Source organism: Moschus berezovskii, chromosome 1 (assembly GCF_049115385.1).
Source record: "Moschus berezovskii isolate FMDL1 chromosome 1, NW_MosBer_1.0, whole genome shotgun sequence".
Classification (NCBI taxonomy): Eukaryota; Metazoa; Chordata; class Mammalia; order Artiodactyla; family Moschidae; genus Moschus; species Moschus berezovskii.
Window position 1 is genome coordinate 115,605,742 of NC_142460.1, and position 19,412 is coordinate 115,625,153.

At 38.7% G+C, this 19,412-nt stretch overlaps 1 protein-coding gene across 1 annotated transcript in view; it reads right to left on the reverse strand.

Moving 5' to 3' along the window:
- Nucleotides 1-15,151, reverse strand: part of LOC148778828 (neuroligin-1) — a 35,668-nt gene extending 20,517 nt beyond the window's left edge. The window contains exon 1 of the mRNA XM_088832961.1: nt 15,007-15,151. Within this exon, the coding sequence (XP_088689087.1) occupies nt 15,007-15,151 (145 nt within the window). The remainder of the gene's footprint in view (nt 1-15,006) is intronic.
- Nucleotides 15,152-19,412: the final 4,261 nt, after the last annotated feature.

Genomic DNA, 19,412 nt, shown 5'->3' on the forward strand with positions numbered 1-19,412 from the left:
TTTTTGGGCTCCAAAATCACTGCAGATAGTGACTGCAGCCATGAAATTAAAAGACGCTTACTCCTTGGAAAGAAAGTCATGACCGACTTAGACAGCATATTAAAAAGCAGAGACATTACTTTACCAACAAAGGTCCGTCTAATCAGGGCTACGGTTTTTCCAGGAGTCATGTATGGATGTGAGAGTTGTACTATAAAGAAAGCTGTGCACCAAAGAATTGATGCTTTTGAACTGTGGTGTTGGAGAAGACTCTTGAGAGTTCCTTGGACTGCAAGGAGATCCAAAAAGTCCATTCTAAAGGAGATCAGTCCTGAGCGTTCATTGGAAGGACTGATGCTGAAGCTGAAACTCCAATACTTTGGCCACCTGATGCGAAGAGCTGACTCATTTGAAAAGACCCTGATGCTGGGAAAAATTGAAGGCAGGAGGAGAAGGGGATGACAGAGGATGAAATGGTTGGATGGCATCACCGACTCCATGGAAATGAGTTTGAGTAAGCTCCGGGAATTGGTGATGGACAGGGAGGCCTGGAGTGCTGTGGTCCATGGTGTCACGAAGCGTCAGACACAACTGAGCAACTGAACTGAACTGAACTAAACTTGCTTTTCTTGACTTTGTTATTTTTGAGAAATATAGGTTTGTTATGGTGTAAAAGAGCAAGAGATTTCCAGAAAAACATCTATTTCTGCTTCATTGACTATGCCAAAGCCTTTGACTGTATGGATCACAATAAACTGTGGAACATTCTGAAAGAGATGGGAATCCCAGACCACCTGACCTGCCTCTTGAGAAACCTGTATGCAGGTCAGGAAGCAACAGTTAGAACTAGTCATGGAACAATAGACTGGTTCCAAATAGGAAAAGGAGTACGTCAAGGTTGTATATTGTCACCCTGCTTATTTAACTTATATGCAGAGTACATCATGAGGAACGCTGGCTGGAAGAAGCACAAGCTGGAATCAAGATTGCCGGGAGAAATATCAGTAACCTCAGATATGCAGATGACACCACCCTTATGGCAGAAAGTGAAGAGGAACTCAAAAGCCTCTTGATGAAAGTGAAAGAGGAGAGTGAAAAGGCTGGCTTGAAGCTCAAGATTCAGAAAACAAAGATCATGGCATCTGGTCCCATCACTTCTTGGGAAATAGATGGAAAAACAGTGGAAACAGTGTCAAACTTTATTTTTTGGGGCTCCAAAATCACTGCAGATGCTGATTGCAGCCATGAAATTAAAAGACGCTTACTCCTTGGAAGGAAAGTTATGACCAACCTAGATAGCATATTAAAGAGCAGAGACATTACTTTGCCAACAAAGGTCCGTCTAGTGAAGGCTATGGTTTTTCCAGTGATCATGTATGTATGTGAGAGTTGGACTGTGAAGAAAGCTGATCGCCGAAGAATTGATGCTTTTGAACTGTGGTGCTGGAGAAGACTCTTGAGAGTCCCTTGGACTGCAAGGAGATCCAACCAGTCCGTTCTAAAGGAGATCAATCCTGGGTGTTCATTGGAAGGACTGATGATAAAGCTGAAACTGCAATACTTTAGCCACCTCATGCGACGAGTTGACTCACTGGAAAAGAGTCTGATGCTGGGAGGGATTGGGGGTGGGAGGAGAAGGGTAAGACAGAGAATGAGATGGCTGGATGGCATCACCGACTCGATGCAGGTGAGTTTGAGTGAACTCTGGGAGTTGGTGATGGACAGGGAGGCTTGGCGTGCTGTGATTCATGGGGTCGTGGGGAGTCGGACACGACTGAGCAACTGAACTGAACTGAATTGAACTGAAAATGTCCCTCAACTTAGGTTTATATGCTGTGTTTCCTCATGATTATACTTCCTCAGGTTATGAATTTGGGGCAGAAAAATCATAGCTGTAATGCTTTTTAATCTCAATGTAGCATAATGGGGGGCACTGGTTGATTTGAAACAAATATTAAATTCATCACATTTTATTATTAGATGAAATTGGCTGCTGTAAGAAAAAGCTTTTATTTCTTCCCGATTTGGATTCATTTATTCCTTCATTCTTAGCAGTATAGTTCATGGCTTCTTATTATATCCTGGGGATTATAATCTTTTACTACTATTATTTATTTTGATGCTTAGATAGTCCCACATTTAGCCAATGGAAGCCTCTCTATATTGCTTCCAATGTCATTTTGCCATGTTCCCATAATCTTTGAGCACATTCCTATTTCTCTTTGGTTCAATAAATTGTCATTTTTTTGCAAGAAATCTCTAACTAATAGTTGAGTTTTTTGACTTCCCTTTAGTTAAAATTTTTGAATAGTATTTTCATATATAAAGCAATGAAAAACTTTTCGTAATTACAAAACTAAGTAAATTTACAAAGAAATTTGGTAATGTTAATTAAGGTTACATAAAATAATTACAGGGATTACAAAAAGCTTTAGCACTTTCAAAAGACAGAAACGGAAGCATCCTGAATTTTGGAATATAGGAATATCTTACTGTATAAAAAAGTGGAATACAATAAGCTAAAACTGCTAATCTGGAACAAATTAACTAAATAATCTCACTAATATCACATATAGAGGTACCAACATCCCATTATACACACACACATGCACACATCAAACAAAACAGGTAGTAAAAATAAATCTATAACTCTCCTTGTGTGTGCTCAGTCGCTCAGTCATGTCTGACTCTTTGTGACTCCATGGACTGTAGCCCACCAGGCACCTCTGTCTATAGGGATTCTCCAGGCAAGACTACCGGAGTGAGTTGCCATGCCCTCCTCTAGAGGATCTTCCCAATCCAGGAATCAAACCCAGGGCTTCCGCACTGCAGGGAGATTCATAACATCTGAGCTATTAGGGAAAACCAAGAATACTGGAGTGGGTAGCCTATCCGTTCACCGGGAGAACTTACAGAGCCAGGAATCGAACCGGGGTCTCCTTCACTGCAGGTGGATTCTTTCCTAGCTGAGTCACCAGGGAAGCCCATAATTCTCCTTAGCTAAGAATAATTTTAATGACAAAGTTTGAGGACTATGGAAATCGCATGGTAGTTTGGAGAAGGGCAAGTCTACCCACTCCAGTATTCTGGAATAGAGAATTCTCTGGATTGTAAAGTCCACGGGGTCACAAAGGGTCAGACATGACTGAGCGACTTTCACTTTCACCAAATTTTCACTTTCAACCTTGAATTACCTAGATGATGCAAACAGAACAAAATAAAGGCAATGAGAAGGGCAGAGAAACAACTCCTTTTTTGAACACTTCAAATGCACTTTGAAAACTGTAAAAGATAGGAAACATGTAGACAAGATGGTTTAGCAACCAATCTCTGGGTTACTTCTATCTGAGCTCTTGCCAAAGTATATTATCACTGGTGTATTGGCCTATCTCCCTGATTAAACAGAGGTCATCTTTGTGTTCCTAACACTTAATTAACATTGAATAAACATTCCATGAAATAATTAATCCATAAATAATGAATGAACTTTGTAGTAGAACTTTTACCACTCTGCTCTCTGGCCTGATGGAGTATGTAGCTAATGTGTATAGTACCTCTCAGTTGATTGTCAAAATATCCCAGGAATCAGATAATATTAATATTGTTGTTGTTCAGTCGCTAAGTTATGTTCAAGTTTTGCGACACCCCCCAGGACTACAGTCTGCCATGTTCCTCTGTCCATGGGATTTTCTAGGCAAGAACATTGGAGTCGGTTGCCATTTCCTTCTCCAGGGCATCTTCCCAACCCAGCGATTGAAACCTGCATCTCTGCACTATGTTTAATACATTTAGAACTGCCTTGGTCATTTTTTAATAAAAATTTTCTTTTAAGAAAAAGCCTATAGAGTGAGATGGATTCGGAGAGCAGCACTGACACACATACACTACCACGTGTAAAACATATAGCTAGTGGGAAGCTGATGTATAACACAGGGAGCTCAGCTTGGTGCGCTGTGACGACCTACAAGGTTGGGATAGGAGTAGGGGGTTGGGAGGGAGGCTCAAGAGGGAGAAGATATACGTATAAATGCAGTTGATTCATGTTGTACAGTAGAAACCAATAAAACATTGTAAGGTAATAATCTTCTAATTAAAAACAAAGTTTTTTAAAAAGAAAAATCCTAAGAACTATAATAATCGTGAATATTCCCTTTAAATTTCCAAATTCACCAAAATATTATAGTCATTTCAGATCCTGGCTCTGATTCTATCACTCTCATCCACTGATTCTTCTCTGCAGAGGATCACTGTTTTTTGGCTTGTTTAAATGGTCAACTTCTACTCAATCTCCAAGCCTCAGCTCAAATATTGTTGTTGGGAGAACTTCAAACACAGTTAGTCCATCTTCCTTTAAATGCCCAGTTTAGTCTGAACATTCCTTTGTAGGTATGTCCCAACACTGGACTGTAATCATCTGTTTGATCCTATCCCCAGATGGGGCACAGTGCCGTACATACAGCAGATATGCAAGAAATGTTTGTGAAGTTAAAGATGCCTATTTCTAAGTACTTCTAATTCCAGAAAAAAACAGTTAAAAATATATATGGCAAGAGAGAATTAATGATTTTTTATACATGTATAAATAGGTATGCAGTTGGAGTATCCTGGTTTACAAATACCAGAAAAATCTAGGACCATTCTTGATGCCATGTAAAAACAATCACTGAGGAAAAACTAAACATCCATGAGATAAACCTTGTGAAGGTAATATGTAAACTTTCCTCTAACACAGTTAGTCTTGATTATAGACATTATAGTTAGATTCAAAGGCAGAAACCAAGCATGGGTAACTATTTTACAGAAAATGGTCTAGAAATACGTTGAAAGAGAAAAGTCTCAGGTTAAAAGTAGTGAAAGCTACAATACAAAGAAAACCACACTAAATTACTTCCCAGTAATCAAACCTCTGATTAAGCTTGAGTGATAATCCAAATTTTAAATCTTATATTTTTTAAACCTAACTTTTCTTAGTTTCAATTAGTGGTTCTTAAAAGAAGCTTGTGAACTCTAGATTAGGATCATATGGCATGCTTTTTAGAGCGGCTATTAAGTGGACATAAAGGCACTAGAACAGGGACCCAGAGTATTCTGAGGCAAATCACTAATTTCAGAGTCCAAAGTAGCATCACCAGCAACTAGCCTCGGGTATTCTTATTTATTGACACCAAAAGGATATATGATAAGTCTTGATTAGATGTTAACAATAAATCCACCTAATACTAAAAACTGGAATAATTCTTTGCTTTTGGATTCTACTGAAGCCTAAATGACATGGTGATATTAGTTCTTGCAATCCATCAGAAATATTGCCCAAAGCCTCAAATCTATTGCTATGTTAACCAGTGAAGGCTCATCGTGGAGGAAATTCTATATGTAACTTGGCCTTCAGTTAAAGAAATTCTTCAAAAGTTTTCCTAACCCAGCAATTCCTACAGTAGCTAATATGGATCTTCAGCTCAGAGGGTCATGGGATGCTGTTCAATAGCGAAGGAAATATTGAAACAAGTAGAAGGTCAATTTAGAAGAAGCAGTGATCTGAATCTCCCCCAGGGTGCCCTCGCATTAAGCTTGGATTTGTAATTGAAAATAAATCTTTCATGTCTGGGTGACAAGTCCGAGGTCCTGTCCTGGGTGCAGTTTTCACGAAGCATTATATTTTCCAACTTGAAGTCACTGTCCTTTTCAGCTGATTTTGACCTGCCATGCCACAGTAGGCTGCAGGCTGCCAAGTGATTAGCATAAGTGAAACTAATCTCTGTATTAATATACATGAAGTGAAATGAGAAAGGATCAGAGACTTGGAGGCACAGAAACTGATGTTACAAGCTGTGCAGCGAGGCCGACTCCCCCAGACCTGGTAGGAGAACCAAATCCCAGAGAGGAAGGGTGACATTTGGCAGAGGTGCTGGAAGAGACAGTTGCTGCGGGTTGAAGTGACAACTTGATTTTCCTGCACTTTAATGTAAAGAGTTAGTCCTTTTTCAGAATAAAAAGAGCATTCTGTTATTATGCCATTTAGCAAAAGGCATGCAAGTGGAGAACTCAATTTTTTTTCTTTTACTTTGAGGATGGGAAGGGAGTTATATTGAAGAGATATATGACTTAAAAAAAGTTGCTAACTTACAAAGCATTTCTGCATCAATTTGGAGTTTTCTGAGGAACATATATATATATATATCATTTATCTTCCAGTAGAAATATCTTCTTTCTCTTAGAGAATCAGATAATCGTGGAGATGAATATCACAGATATGAAATCTTTTCATGAAAATTAGTTCACTGAATCAGCATTCAATGGGCACCTACTTTTTGCCAGGCACTTTGCAAGATCCCCTGGAGAAGGAAATGGCAACCCGCTCCAGTATTCTTGCCTGGAGAATCCCATGGACAGAGGAGCCTGGTGGGTTACAGTCCGTAGTGTCACAAAGAACTGGACATGACTGTAGCAACTTAGCACGTATGCACTGCTAGTTATGCAGTGTACAAAGTCTAGTCAGACATGTCTCCTGTTATTCAGAAAGTTAATTTTATCCAAATCTTTCCTGAATGTATTTCTTGGTCTTCCTGCAGTCTTACCACGGAGACAGTATATGAAAAAGATTCTTAGGAATCTACCTACTGAATCAGAATGTCTGGGTAAGGGGTCCAGAATGCCTGTGGGTGGAATATGCGCTTTCAGCAAGTTCCCAGATGAGTTCCATGTGCACTAAAACTTGAGAATTCTGATGTCTTAAAGGTAAAGAGTGCAAGAATTTCCTACCCAAAATATTAGGGCTGGAAGTAACGTTAGTAACTAATGTCATCACGTAACGGTATGGATGAGAAACTAGTATCAGAAACCGAACATAAATTGTCTGATGTCACACAGCTGTTTAGGAGTCCAGTTTTCCTATCTTCTAAGCCCTCTGTTTGCAAAGGCAGCTACATTGTCCATGTTCACTTTTCTTTTTGCTCTCAGTTCAGTTCAGTCGCTCAGTTGTGTCCGATTCTTTGCGATCCCATGAATCACAGCACGCCAGATCTCCCTGTGCATCATCAACTCCCGGAGTTCACTCAAACTCACCTCCATTGAGTCGGTGATGCCATCCAGCCATCTCATTCTCTGTCGTCCCCTTCTCTTCCTGCCCCCAATCCCTCCCAGCATCAGAGTCTTTTGCAGTGAGTCAACTCTTCACATGAGGTGGCCAAAGTATTGGAGTTTCAGCTTTAGCATCAGTCCTTCCAATGAACACCCAGGATTGATCTCCTTCAGAATGGACTGGTTGGATCTCCTTGCAGTCCAAGACACTCTCAAGAGTCTTCTCCAACACCACAGTTCAAAAGCATCAGTTCTTCCGGGGCTCAGCTTTCTTCACAGTCCAACTCTCACATCTATACATGACCACTGGAAAAACCATAGCCTTCACTAGACGGACCTTTGTTGGCAAAGTAATGCCTCTGCTTTTTAATATGCTCTCTAGGTTGGTCATAATTCCCATGTAATGGTGTTTTGGGTTATAGTATTATGATGCAAAAATAGCTCTATGAAATTATTTACCCTGTTGACCTCTTTTCCAGACTACCTTACATTTGCCCTTAACTATTCTAGAAAAACAGGGGTATTTACTCATGTAAAAATCAACTCTCCCACAACAAAAAATGAATATATGAAGTCTATTCTATGTACCTTTATTAACTCTGCTTGCTGCTTATTATTATCTATAAATTATCCTTATATTTTCAAAGGAAAGGGAAAACTGAATTTTAAATGCAGGGAAATAAAATCTTTAATCTTACTTTTAAAGTTTTAGCTACCTTGGGAAGAAAATTCTCTTGTCAACTAATTTTTTATTATTCTTTTTGGTAGGAAATTCTTTTCACAGTTGAAATATCTATATAGTGAAGCTAGTTTCCTTTTGTTCTGTACTCAAAGAAGATAGAAAACATCTGGCAGCTTCTTCTGGCAGGATATTCAAGAAAAATCTTTATAGTCTTCAGGCAAAACAATCCAGTTTTCCCCCCACCTCCACTGTATGAATCTATTTCCCATCTCTTATATAAATGGATAAATACATAATATAGATGAATATTTGTTGATCAGAGCCAAGTTATAGTAGTTCAATTTGCAATTTATTTGAATAAAGTTAATTATAGCAAAAGCAGTGTTATTCTACAGAAAATAACGTGCTCTTTAGGCTTTTCACCTATTATCCATGCCAAAAGAAAAATCATTGTGCAGGTTGCTAAGAATTTTTTTTGATCTTCTCTAAGAAGAAAGGCCGCTTGCATATTGCATTTGACCAGCTCTACCCCTGTGAGGTAAAGTTACTCACTAACAGAGCCACCTGAGTGAGGAAATTGTTGCAGCACAAAGGAGTTGGCCTGTAGAGGGAGGCTTTTTCTAATTTACACAGAGGTGCATTCTGTGTTTCGCAGAATTCAGGGTAGCTGGCCCAAGGGGTACCCAACACGCTTCCTCCAGTCGTTTAGGATTATATTTGTATGTAAACAGGCTTAGACTCTTTCCACATCTCACCATTCTTACAAAGAAAATAAATTATATACTGCAATTAAATGCACATTATTTGTAAAGCTTTCATTAGTTCTTAATCATTTCTGTAAATATCTTAGAATTATAAAAATAGCAGTTTTATATTTTATACTTGGTTGCCTTTTGTTTCTTAACATTGAAATTGGAATATTGCTAGCACCGAAGAGGAAAAATTCCATCAAAGCGCACATGAGGGAATGACTCAACAAAAGCAGTCAGCCCGCTTTAGGTACAAGTTTGGCAATGGAGCAAACCTTGATTTCCTACTAAGCTGAGCTGGTATGGTCATACTGTACCCAGTGGCAAAACAAAAAAATCTCTTTCCTTATTAAAAACAGCATGTCAGATTCTTCCCAGAGAAACTTCACTCAGAGGAACAAGTAGAGCTCAGAGGGTAAGAAGGGGTGATCAGTATTTGATTATATAGATCCTAGGTCACAGCTGGGGAAGGAAATGGCAACCCACTCCAGTGTTCTTGCCTGGAGAATCCCAGGGATGGGGGAGCCTGGTGGGCTTCCGTCAATGGGGTCACACAGAGTCGGACACGACTGAAGTGACTTAGCAGCAGCAGCAGCAGCAGCAGGTCACAGCTGCTCCTTTCCTGAGCTGGGCCACAGCTCTTCTTAAAATATTTGCGATCAGAAGTAAAGAATGTTAATTTCTCAAACTCAGCTTTCAGACCCAGCACCTATTCTGCTCCACTAGCATGACCTCTTTCTCCTCTTTTTCTCAGCCTCTGCTTCAGCCAGGTCATGCTTCTATTCTTTTTTTTCCCCAGACTCTTCCTCCAGGCTTTCAGTTATGTTGGTGTCCTTCTACTTGTGTTTTCTTTACCATCTGAAATTTTCTCTGCATTAGATTCTCACTCCTCAAGTTGCCATTTTTTCTTTTACAACTCTTTACCCTGCACACGAATAAACACTTTAGTTTACACCAAATAAAATTAAAATATTTTAATATATATTATAATAAATTAGATACATATGATCTTTCCAGAATATGGACTAATTACATGGATTTTAGTAATACCTATTCTATATGCTTCCCAGGTAGCTCAGTGGTTAAGAATCCACCTGCAATGCAGGAGGCACCGGTTCAATCCCTGGGTCAGGAAAATCTCCTGGAGAAGGAAATGGCAACCGACTCCAGTATTCTTGCCTGGAAAATCCCATGGACAGAGGAGCCTTAATGGGCTACAGTCCGTGGGTTGCAAAAGAGTTGAGCAACTAAAACAACGACACCATTCTATTAGATTAGTCGTTCAGGTGTATCTGAATCTTTGTGACCCTATGGACTGTATAGCCTGCCAGACTTTTCTGTCCATGAGGGATTCTCCAGGCAAGAATACTGGAGTGGGTTGCCATGCCCTCCTTCTGGAGATCTTCCCAACTCAAGAATCGAACCCAAGTTTCCCTCATTGAAGGCAGATTCTTTACCGTCTGAGCCACCAGGGAAGCCCATTCTATTATAAAGCAATCAATAATTATTTTTGTCTTATGTACCACAACTAGAATTTAGTGAGAACATTACACTACACTAGGCTCTTGGTTAGGTACTTTACATATCACATTTCATTTAACTAGATAATGACCCTGAATAGTAGGTAAGAGTGTGAGGTCACCTAGTGAGTTAATGAAAAAGTAAGACTTAAAGGTTTTGTCTTGAAAAAAATGCACTTAATATTTTGATAAAGAAGTTTGCCTGTATGTATGATCTTTCTTTAAACCAAATATTCATCTTCTGTAACAACCTAAAGGGTGACTTTTCCTGGGCTTCTAAGCATTCCTCTTTTCAACACTTAACTTTTTTCTCCTTAACAAATCATCCAACCGACATAACCCCCATTTATTCCTTGATAATATAATCTTCTCCTTTCTACAGGTCACACATTGGAACCAATGCATGATCCATTTGTGACAATGAAACACAGCAGTCTCCTTCTTATAATACAAAGGCACAATCAGAGAAGAGAAAAATAACTAAGCAAAAAAGGAAAGTGAGGGAAACTCTTCTGGTTTTAAACATAACTCAATAGAAAATTTGTCTTTCATCAAAAGTATTTCCAGGATAATGACTTGTGGTTTCTTCAGATTTCATAGAAGTAGAACAGGACTCCTTTTTCATGAAGTAGGTAAGTGGATAAAGTACTCATTCATTACTACATTAATTTTAAAGGGAACGTGAACTAGCTTCACTTGATATCAGCACTCATCTCAAAGAAAACCACTGTCAGTCAGAGCTCCAGGGTCAGAACTGTCTAGTCTTATTTCAAGGAAGGCCTATGTTCCCTTGTCAGGAGCAACTTAAATAGACTGGCAATGGATCTTTGCCCTGAGTGCATCATTCTTCATATCTTCTATACAGGACCATATGGTTCTGGTGGGAGGGGGCTCCCTTAATTATATTCAGAACACACAGTTCAGCTCAAGGGAAAATGCACTGGAGCAAGTGACAGGCACAGCATCAGGCACTGAGTGTAGAGAGGCATGGGAATAAGGAACACACACATTAGAACAATCACAGAATAATAAAAATGAAGGAAGAAATGCTTGTCTCAACTCACCGCTGTTCTTAAATGAAGTAGTACATAGTATTAAAGGTAAGAGTAGAGTAGGGTATTACCTACAACAGGGATATTTATAATGCCTAGAAAATAGGACTTTAGATGTGCAACATCTTATTCAGAGTCTAAGGCTGTCCCATTGAAAGACAAATGTACGGGCACTAATAAAATTGTTATATTCCCTTGAGGGCTCCTTACGACTTTCATCTGGAACTTTCCATTGTATGGAGGGCCATCACAAATCTTCTGGACATGAAAAAGAAACAAGGGTGGGGAATTTGATAGTATTAAAGTAATATAAAGAGTTCTATTATCGAGGCTGTATATGGGATTATAGTGTCCATTTTTGGCTTTAACTTCCCATATTCTATACTGAGACATAACCTTTATATTAGAATTCTTTATTTTGCAGTATTTATCTCCCAGTATACTTCCTAACAAACCAGTAGTATTCAATAAGTGTTTGCTAAATTGGTGACTATACATATTTATTGTGGATAATCATTTTTGTAAAGTTTCATTTATTTTTGATTGTGTTAGGTCTTCACTACTGTGTGCAGGCTTTCTCTAGTTGTCGTGAGGGGGGCTGCTCTCTAGTGGCTGGGCACAAGCTTCTCATTGCATTGGCTTCTCTTGTTGCAGAACACAGGTTCTTGGGCACGCAGGCTTCAGCAGTTGTGGCACGTGGGCTCAGTAGTTGCAGCTCCCAGGCTCCAGAGCACAGACTCAATTGTTGTGGCACATGGGCTTAGTTACTCCAAGGCATGCAGGATCTTCCCGGATCAGGGATCAAACCTGTGTCTCCTGCATTAGCAAGTGGATTGCTTACCATGGAGCCACCAGGGAAGTCCCTTATTGTGGATAATATTTATAAAAAATTATGTACAAGACTCTTTTTCATATTAGACTATAAACATTTGAATGAAATGGAGGGGAGTGAAAAAAATTCATCTTTGTATCCTCTGCCATCTTCTAGCACACAATAGGTCACAAATTTATAGGATGACACAATGTATATATGAAGTTGGGGTCTTTGCTCTGCCATTTTCTCTGCACATCCCCTCACTTGCTAATGATGGGGCTAAGTCCCACTTGCAAACCTGAAGATAGAGCTGGAAGCCTGGTCCCTATCAGATCCGAAGTAGAACTGACTGTGCGGTGAGCCACCTCACTCACTAATGCAGCCAGTGTGAATGACTGAGGCACTCCTGGTCTGCTAATTTCTTGTGTACAGAAACAGGCTAAAAACATCTCCTGTAGATGATTATTTTTCAAGAATATGAAATTTACGTCTACCACACATCTGTAAATTTTCAGGCACATTTACAGACACCCTCAGGACTCATTCAGAGGAGGTCAGACACTGGAACAAAGCAGAGCAGAAGCCACTGTTGTGGAGCCTGAAATTCTAGCCTTTAACAGCTGGGAGGTTTCTGGCCGAGACGGCTGTTTGTGACTTCCTGCCATAGCTATGATGGACTCTTGGTATTAGCTCGCTATCCCATTTCCTAGCCGGGCCGCTTGATTGGTGAATGATGAATGCAAGTTGGTCTGGCTGACAGCTGTCTACTACCCAGGAACTATGGAAAACTGTGAGTAAAGTTAAAAGATTGGAGAGACTTCTCAGCTGCATTGATAAAATCATTTAGATGAGAAGTCTGAATAAGAGGTAAAGTTGTGAGAGAGACCTGTCACAAGGTCCTTTGTATAAGCTTTGAGAAACAGACTTTTAAGAGAGAAATGGAGGGGGGCTTTTCTCTCAAAGACATTGAACATACCAGATAAAGTTGAAGAACTCATGTTAAAAAGAAACTCAGTGAGTAGTGATTCTGTTGAGGTCAAGGTTATTTTTACAATTTCTAGGAATAGGCTCTTAATAAATGTCCATAGACTTGAACTGAAAATGGACACAGTACTGTCAAGACTAGAGAATCACCTGTAATGCTGGTCTCTAAACTGGCCTAAATACATGGACGACTCATGCATTTTAGTGGCATTATAAAGAAGTATATACAATCTTCCTTAATGCATGACTGATTCCCAGCAATGTAGAGAATACTTAAGATGTATCAATTTTCAGACTTGGAAATGCTCCAATTAAATAGGCTCTTGAACTACTGGTTCTTGAAGATTATTCTATTCTGAATGCCTACCTGTCCCATGACATAACACTGTTAAGGATCAATGGGCATTTAAGTTGAATTAGTTCAATTTACTCATCACCTTCTTAAGGTAGACTAACCATGCTCTCTCTGGTTCCTACTGATCCATTCATCACTCTGGCCATCTGCTGATTATCAAGAATCATTTTTTTATATTGCAAGGAACTTATCCACCCATTCATTCATGAGTATAATTCCTCTAGAATCAAGGAAAATATTTTATTAAAAATGAAACTAGGGTCATCCCAGGGAGATTTTTACTGAAGCATAGCCTCACCAATTCCCACAAAATTTTGTCTGTGTGTGGAAAGCTGGTTTTACAATTATAATAAGTTGGATTTAGAGATAAAATCACATATAGAGCAACCAATACGATTGAAAGACCAATGATTTTATTTTCATTACATTTGACTTAGGCCAAATAGATAAGTAAGTGTGTGGTGGGAATCTTGCTATTTTCTCATTTCTTTTAGATTTTTTAGATTTCTTCTAATCTCAGCAAGCCCAAACCAGGGTTAGCACTATTCTCATTCTAAAATACTTGTTTTGGGACTAGCTAAATAATCTCATGAATGACTACTGAATGACTAGGAGTCACCTGATGGGTATCCTTAGAGCTTTGTCACATAATAGGTATTCAACAAATATATAAATTGAATTAAGAATGGGCATAATTTTGTTAAGGTGAGAACCACCTTTGATATTAATTTCCAAGTAATGCCAGTTAGGTTCCATATTAGGTAATATTTTCATGTAATAGGAGACTTTTGCAGACAACATTCAGAGTTGGTTGTCTTAAAAATGTGAAAAGAAATTGAGCAGATTATTTGAATCAAAACATAAACTGATCACTTTTTTCATATAGAGAGCTTTTGAAACTTACTTTTAGAAAACACTTAGAGGTATAATACTTGATGTCAATAATATTTACTAGTAATATCAAGAATTGGGAAACAATGTCATCATTATTTTTAGCCTTTGCAGGGTTAATTGTATCTCTTATCTATCCAGTTATCTGTGTTTAGAGATCAGATTTATTTTTCTCATGTTTTTTAATTTCAGGGAAAAGCTATTGAACCAAGAATATTTTCCTAAATAATACTGGCTAGGGAAAACAGAAGAGTAGAGTTTTAAATCAGTTGCCTATTATTATTTGTCAGTTATTGGCAATATGTTCTTCCAGCAGTTTTCAGAATTGATAGAATGGAATGCCTAATGTTAAGTCTTGTTGCCCTTCCCCACAATCTCAACAGAAAACATGTTTCATATATTAAACAACAGCAGCTATGTAGGAGAATTAGTTAAAAATAAGGGTGGTTGTCTTTTGAATTAAAAATCACAGAGACTCTAAATGCCACTTCAAAAAAAAAAAAAAAAAGAGTGCTATGAATCTACACTTCCCAAATGGAATCTGGGGAGATTAAGCTACTGCTGGCTGTACATCTGTTACACAAAACAGCTGCATCAGAGGGTATGGATTAAAATAGAAATAGATTGTGTAGATGCTCTTTTGGCTCCAGGACATCCTTATAAAACACCTAGTCACACACATCCTCCATCTAATTTTCTAGCAACAATTTAAATAAATACAAGATGTCAGACAATAGTCCCAGTTCAGGGAAAAAAGGACTTCAATTCCACCCAAGTTAATTGGGGCTAGAATCATTCCTGCGACATCTCTGGCAATTTCACATTGGTGCACTTCAATTAAGGAATAATAAGAGTGCAAAGTAATTTATACTCATAGATTAGATGTCGTCTGTGAAAAATTACCGATTAACTCAAAGGCGGCCTCTGGAGTGCTCACCAAGCATTTTAATGGGGGTCTCTCTGTCACCTCTTGTCCTAGTATCTGGTCAGAAACTAGCAACAGTCTAAATCTGCCTTTTAGAAGATTCAATATACCTGTTTTGCACATCTATGATTTCCCCTCTTAAAAATTCTCTAAACCATAACTGTTTTGCAGTAATAATCAATTTTAATCACCTCCTATTGTTTTATTTTCTTCACACATTTTTTCCTTTTATTTCAACTCTTCCAGTATTACTCAGCATTAAAAGGCATTTTCTTCAATAAAGTAACAATTAAAAGACATTTTGAGGGTGGTAATATTGTTATTCAAATATTCTGTATTGTTTTTTTCACCTAAATGAGTATACATAACTAACTTTCAACAATGAGAAAATGTGATATTTCTTGTAAAGAGGGACTCGATTCTTAATTACTGTTTTCTCTAAACTAAAATTTTATGTCTTAGTCAATGATGATTATCATGTAGAAAATTTTGTGCATAATATTTGACCTTTTTAAACTCTCCACAAATTAAGCAGGAGGATTATCACTTGATTATTTGTTCTCAAATCATTACTATCTTCTTGAAGTGTCTAAAGACACAGCTAAAAAACAGTAAATGAAGACAAAAAACTAAAAATAGCTTAACTGAAACCATTACTCTCTTTCCCTTCTTCAGTTATTATCTGATAAAAAAAACCAACAACAAACCAAAATATAAAGAAAACCTGCATTTATTTTATTAAGAAAGAAAACAATCTACTTTCAGTTGTTAGCAATTTATTCTAAAAGATGAAAACCACAATTAAACACAAATGAAGCAAGTTGACTTCCCCTTTCTCTGTGAGGATGGAAGTGTCAGAGAGCTTGGACCTAACATGAAGGACAATCTGGGTACTAAGATGAGTTGTCCCACTTATTAGGGGCGTGAATTTCAATGAACTGAACATATTAACTTTTGTGCGACATTGTTTTCTGAAGGCCAAACACGGGAACAATGAAACTACCTTGCTGGGTTGACTAAATGCATTAACAAGGGTTGACCCTGTGAGCTAAGGGCAGTTGTCATTTTTGTAGGTCACTTTTCATATAGGATCCCAGAAGAACCTTTAAATGTTTATTTCTGTCTGAAACAAGTATTTTGTGGCTCTCTTTCTAAGAATAAGGAATTGTCTACACTGTAATTAATGAGAGCCTGCAACATCACCAACCTCATATGACTTTCAGAGAACACAGTATGTGTGTGTGCATGGGTGTGGGGCTCTGTTGTGTTCAACTCTTTGTGACCCCATGGACTGTAGCCTACCAAGTTTCTCTGTCCCTGGGACTTTCCAGGCAAAAATACTGCAGTGGGTTTTCATTTCTGCTTCCAGGGGATCTTCCCAACCCAGGGATCGAATCTGGGTCTCCTGAGCCTCCTGCATTTGGCAGGCGGGTTCTTTACTACTAGCGCCAGCCACCTGGGGAGTCAGAGGACAAATTTGTTGTTCTTCACTTGCTAAGTCATGTATGACTCTCTATGACCCCATGCACTGCAGCACCAGGCTTCCTTGTCCTTCCCTATCTCCCCAGAGTTTGCTCAAATTCATGTCCATTCCATCGGTGATGCTATCTAACCATCTGATCATCACCCCCTTCTCCTTTTGCCTTCAGTCTTTCCCAGCATCAGGATCCTTTCCAGTGAGTTGGCTTTTCACATCAGGTGGCCAAAGTACTGGAGCTTCAGCTTCATCCACAGTTTTTCCAATGAATATTCAGGGTTGATTTCCTTTAAGATTGACTGGTTTGATCTCCTTGCTGTCCAAGGCACTCTCAAGAGTCTTCTCTACCACCACAGTTCAAAGGCACCAATTCTTTGGTGCTCAGCCATCTTTATGGTCCAACTCTCACATCCTTACACGACTACTGAAAAAACTATAGCTTTAACAAGATGGACCTTTATCACCAAAGTGATGCCTTTGATTTTTAATATGCTATCTAGTTTTGTCATAGCTTTCTTTCCAAGGAGCAAGTATCTTTTAATTTCATGGCTGTAGTCAACATCTGTAGTGATTTTGGAACCCAAGAAAATAAAATCTGTCACCATTTGCACTTTTTCCCTGTCTATTTGCCATGAAGTGATGGGACCAGTTGCCGTGATCTTAGTTTTTTGAATGTTGAGGTTTTAGTCAGCTTTTTTATTCTCCTCTTTCATCTTCATCAAGAGGTGCTTTGGTTCCTTTTCCATACCTTAGAATGGTATCATCTGTATATCTGAACTTGTTGATATTTCTTCTGGCAATCTGGATTCTACCTTGTGATTCATCCAGCCCAGCATTTTGTATGATGTACTCTGCATAGAAATCAAATAAGCTAGGTGACAGTATACAGCTTTGACTATTCCTTTCCCAATTTTGAACTAGTCCATTGTTCCACATCCATTTCTAATTGTTGCTTCTTGATCTGCACACAGGTTTCTCAGGAGACAAGTAAGGTGGTCTGATAGTCCAATCTTTTTAGGAATTTTCCACAGTTTGTTGTGATCCACTGTCAGAGGCTTTCATATAGTCAATGAAGCAGGAGTAGATGTTTGTCTGAAATTCCGTTTCTTTCTCTATGATCCAATGATGTTGGCAATTTGATCTCTGGTTCCTCTGCCAGAGATCCTTTTCTAAATCCAGCTTGTACATCTGGAAGCTCCCCTTCATGAATCACAGCCTTGTCATGGCAAAGGGGCTTGCATAACTCAATGAAGCTATAAGCCATGTTGGGCAGGGCCACCAAAGACAGGTCATAGTGGAGAGTTCTGACAAAATGTGGTCCACTGGAGGCGAGAATGGCAAAACACTCCAGTATTCTTGCCACAAGAACCCCACAAAGAGTATGAAAAGAGAACATGTTAGAAAAGTTTAAAAAGTGATTAGGATATAAAAAGTGATACAGAGGGGGATTTGAAGATTTCTTGAAAGAAAAGGCCCAGGGGAAGTGTGTGTGTGTGCTGAGGTATATTAGTCATGTCCGAGTCTTTGCGACTCTATAGTCTGTAGCCCACCAGGCTTCACTGACCATGGGATTCTCCAGGCAAGAATACTGGAGTGGGATCCATGTCCTCCTCCAGGGAATTGTCCCTTCCCAGGGATCAAACCTGTTTCTTATGTCTTCTGCTTTGGCAGGTGGGTCTTTACCACAAGTGCCACCTGGGAAGCCCAAGGGTAGGGATCTGGTTAATTTAATGTTAGGTAAAAATTTCTGAACTTCAGTCATGAAAATGTGATTTTTCTTTGGTTTGGAAATCTTGATTTGTGGTAGCAGGTTATGTATATTGCTGACTCTGTTCATTCAAACCTGTCATTGCCAAAGTAACTATCTCTCCAGCCTGCCCACCCAAAAGCCTAAAAAGCCAGTAAAGTTGTTAGATCCAAGAAGACAGACATGTTTAAAAGGAGGAATTTAAGTATAATCTTCCTCTTCCTTGAAGCAAAGAGTTATTGAAGCAGTATGCAAAGGACATACTTGTTTTAGAAATTAGGAATGTCTATAAGTGAATATTTAAATACCCCCATGGCTTGGGCCTGTTTAAACATTCTATTCAGCTTTGCAAGATATGTGACTAAAAATGGTAGGTGATTAAACAAACCCAACGTACCCTCTCTCAATTTTCCCTCAAATAATGAAAAAGATATGGAGAAACAAAATGCTTTAATGCTTTAAATGACAATGAAAATCAAGTCTGGAAGTTAGACTATGACAAACGTCTTGGAGAACTTGGAACTGATCATAAAATTGATCAAACTGGATTTATTCATTTCATACTTACAGATCATTTACAATATGCTAAGCAGTGTAAGCAACTTACAAATGCTGATTTATTGAATCTTGATTAACCTTATTACTAACCTCAGCTCAAAAATCACACAGTTGATAAGTAGTAGAGTCTGGATTTGAACTTAGATGCTCTGACTCCAAAGTCCATGTTCAACCCCAACATACTCTGCTGTGAAAACTAGACTAAAGATGATTCATGGAGCTAAGCTGCTGTGCTGGGCACATAGTCAGATTGGCAAGGATGTGTGTGTAGGTGGGCTTACTGGTTTAGAACCTATTTCCCCAAAGACTGTAAGATCCTTCAGGACAAGAGCCATGCTCTGTTTTTTCTCTTATGTACATTAAATATCAGGAAGATGTTCTTTTTTTTTTTATTGTCAGATAAATATATCCCTGAATGTTGGTTAGAAAACTGTTTCCTAGGTCTCCTGGCTGAGAAGGCCAAGGTCAACACCTGGTTAGGCATTCAACTCTCTACTGCATGAGAGCCTAAGGCCATACTATCCTGAACACTCCCGATTTCATCTCTACTGCATGAGAACTACATTTAAAATTTGTCTTTTTTTAATGAAATAAAGCAGTAC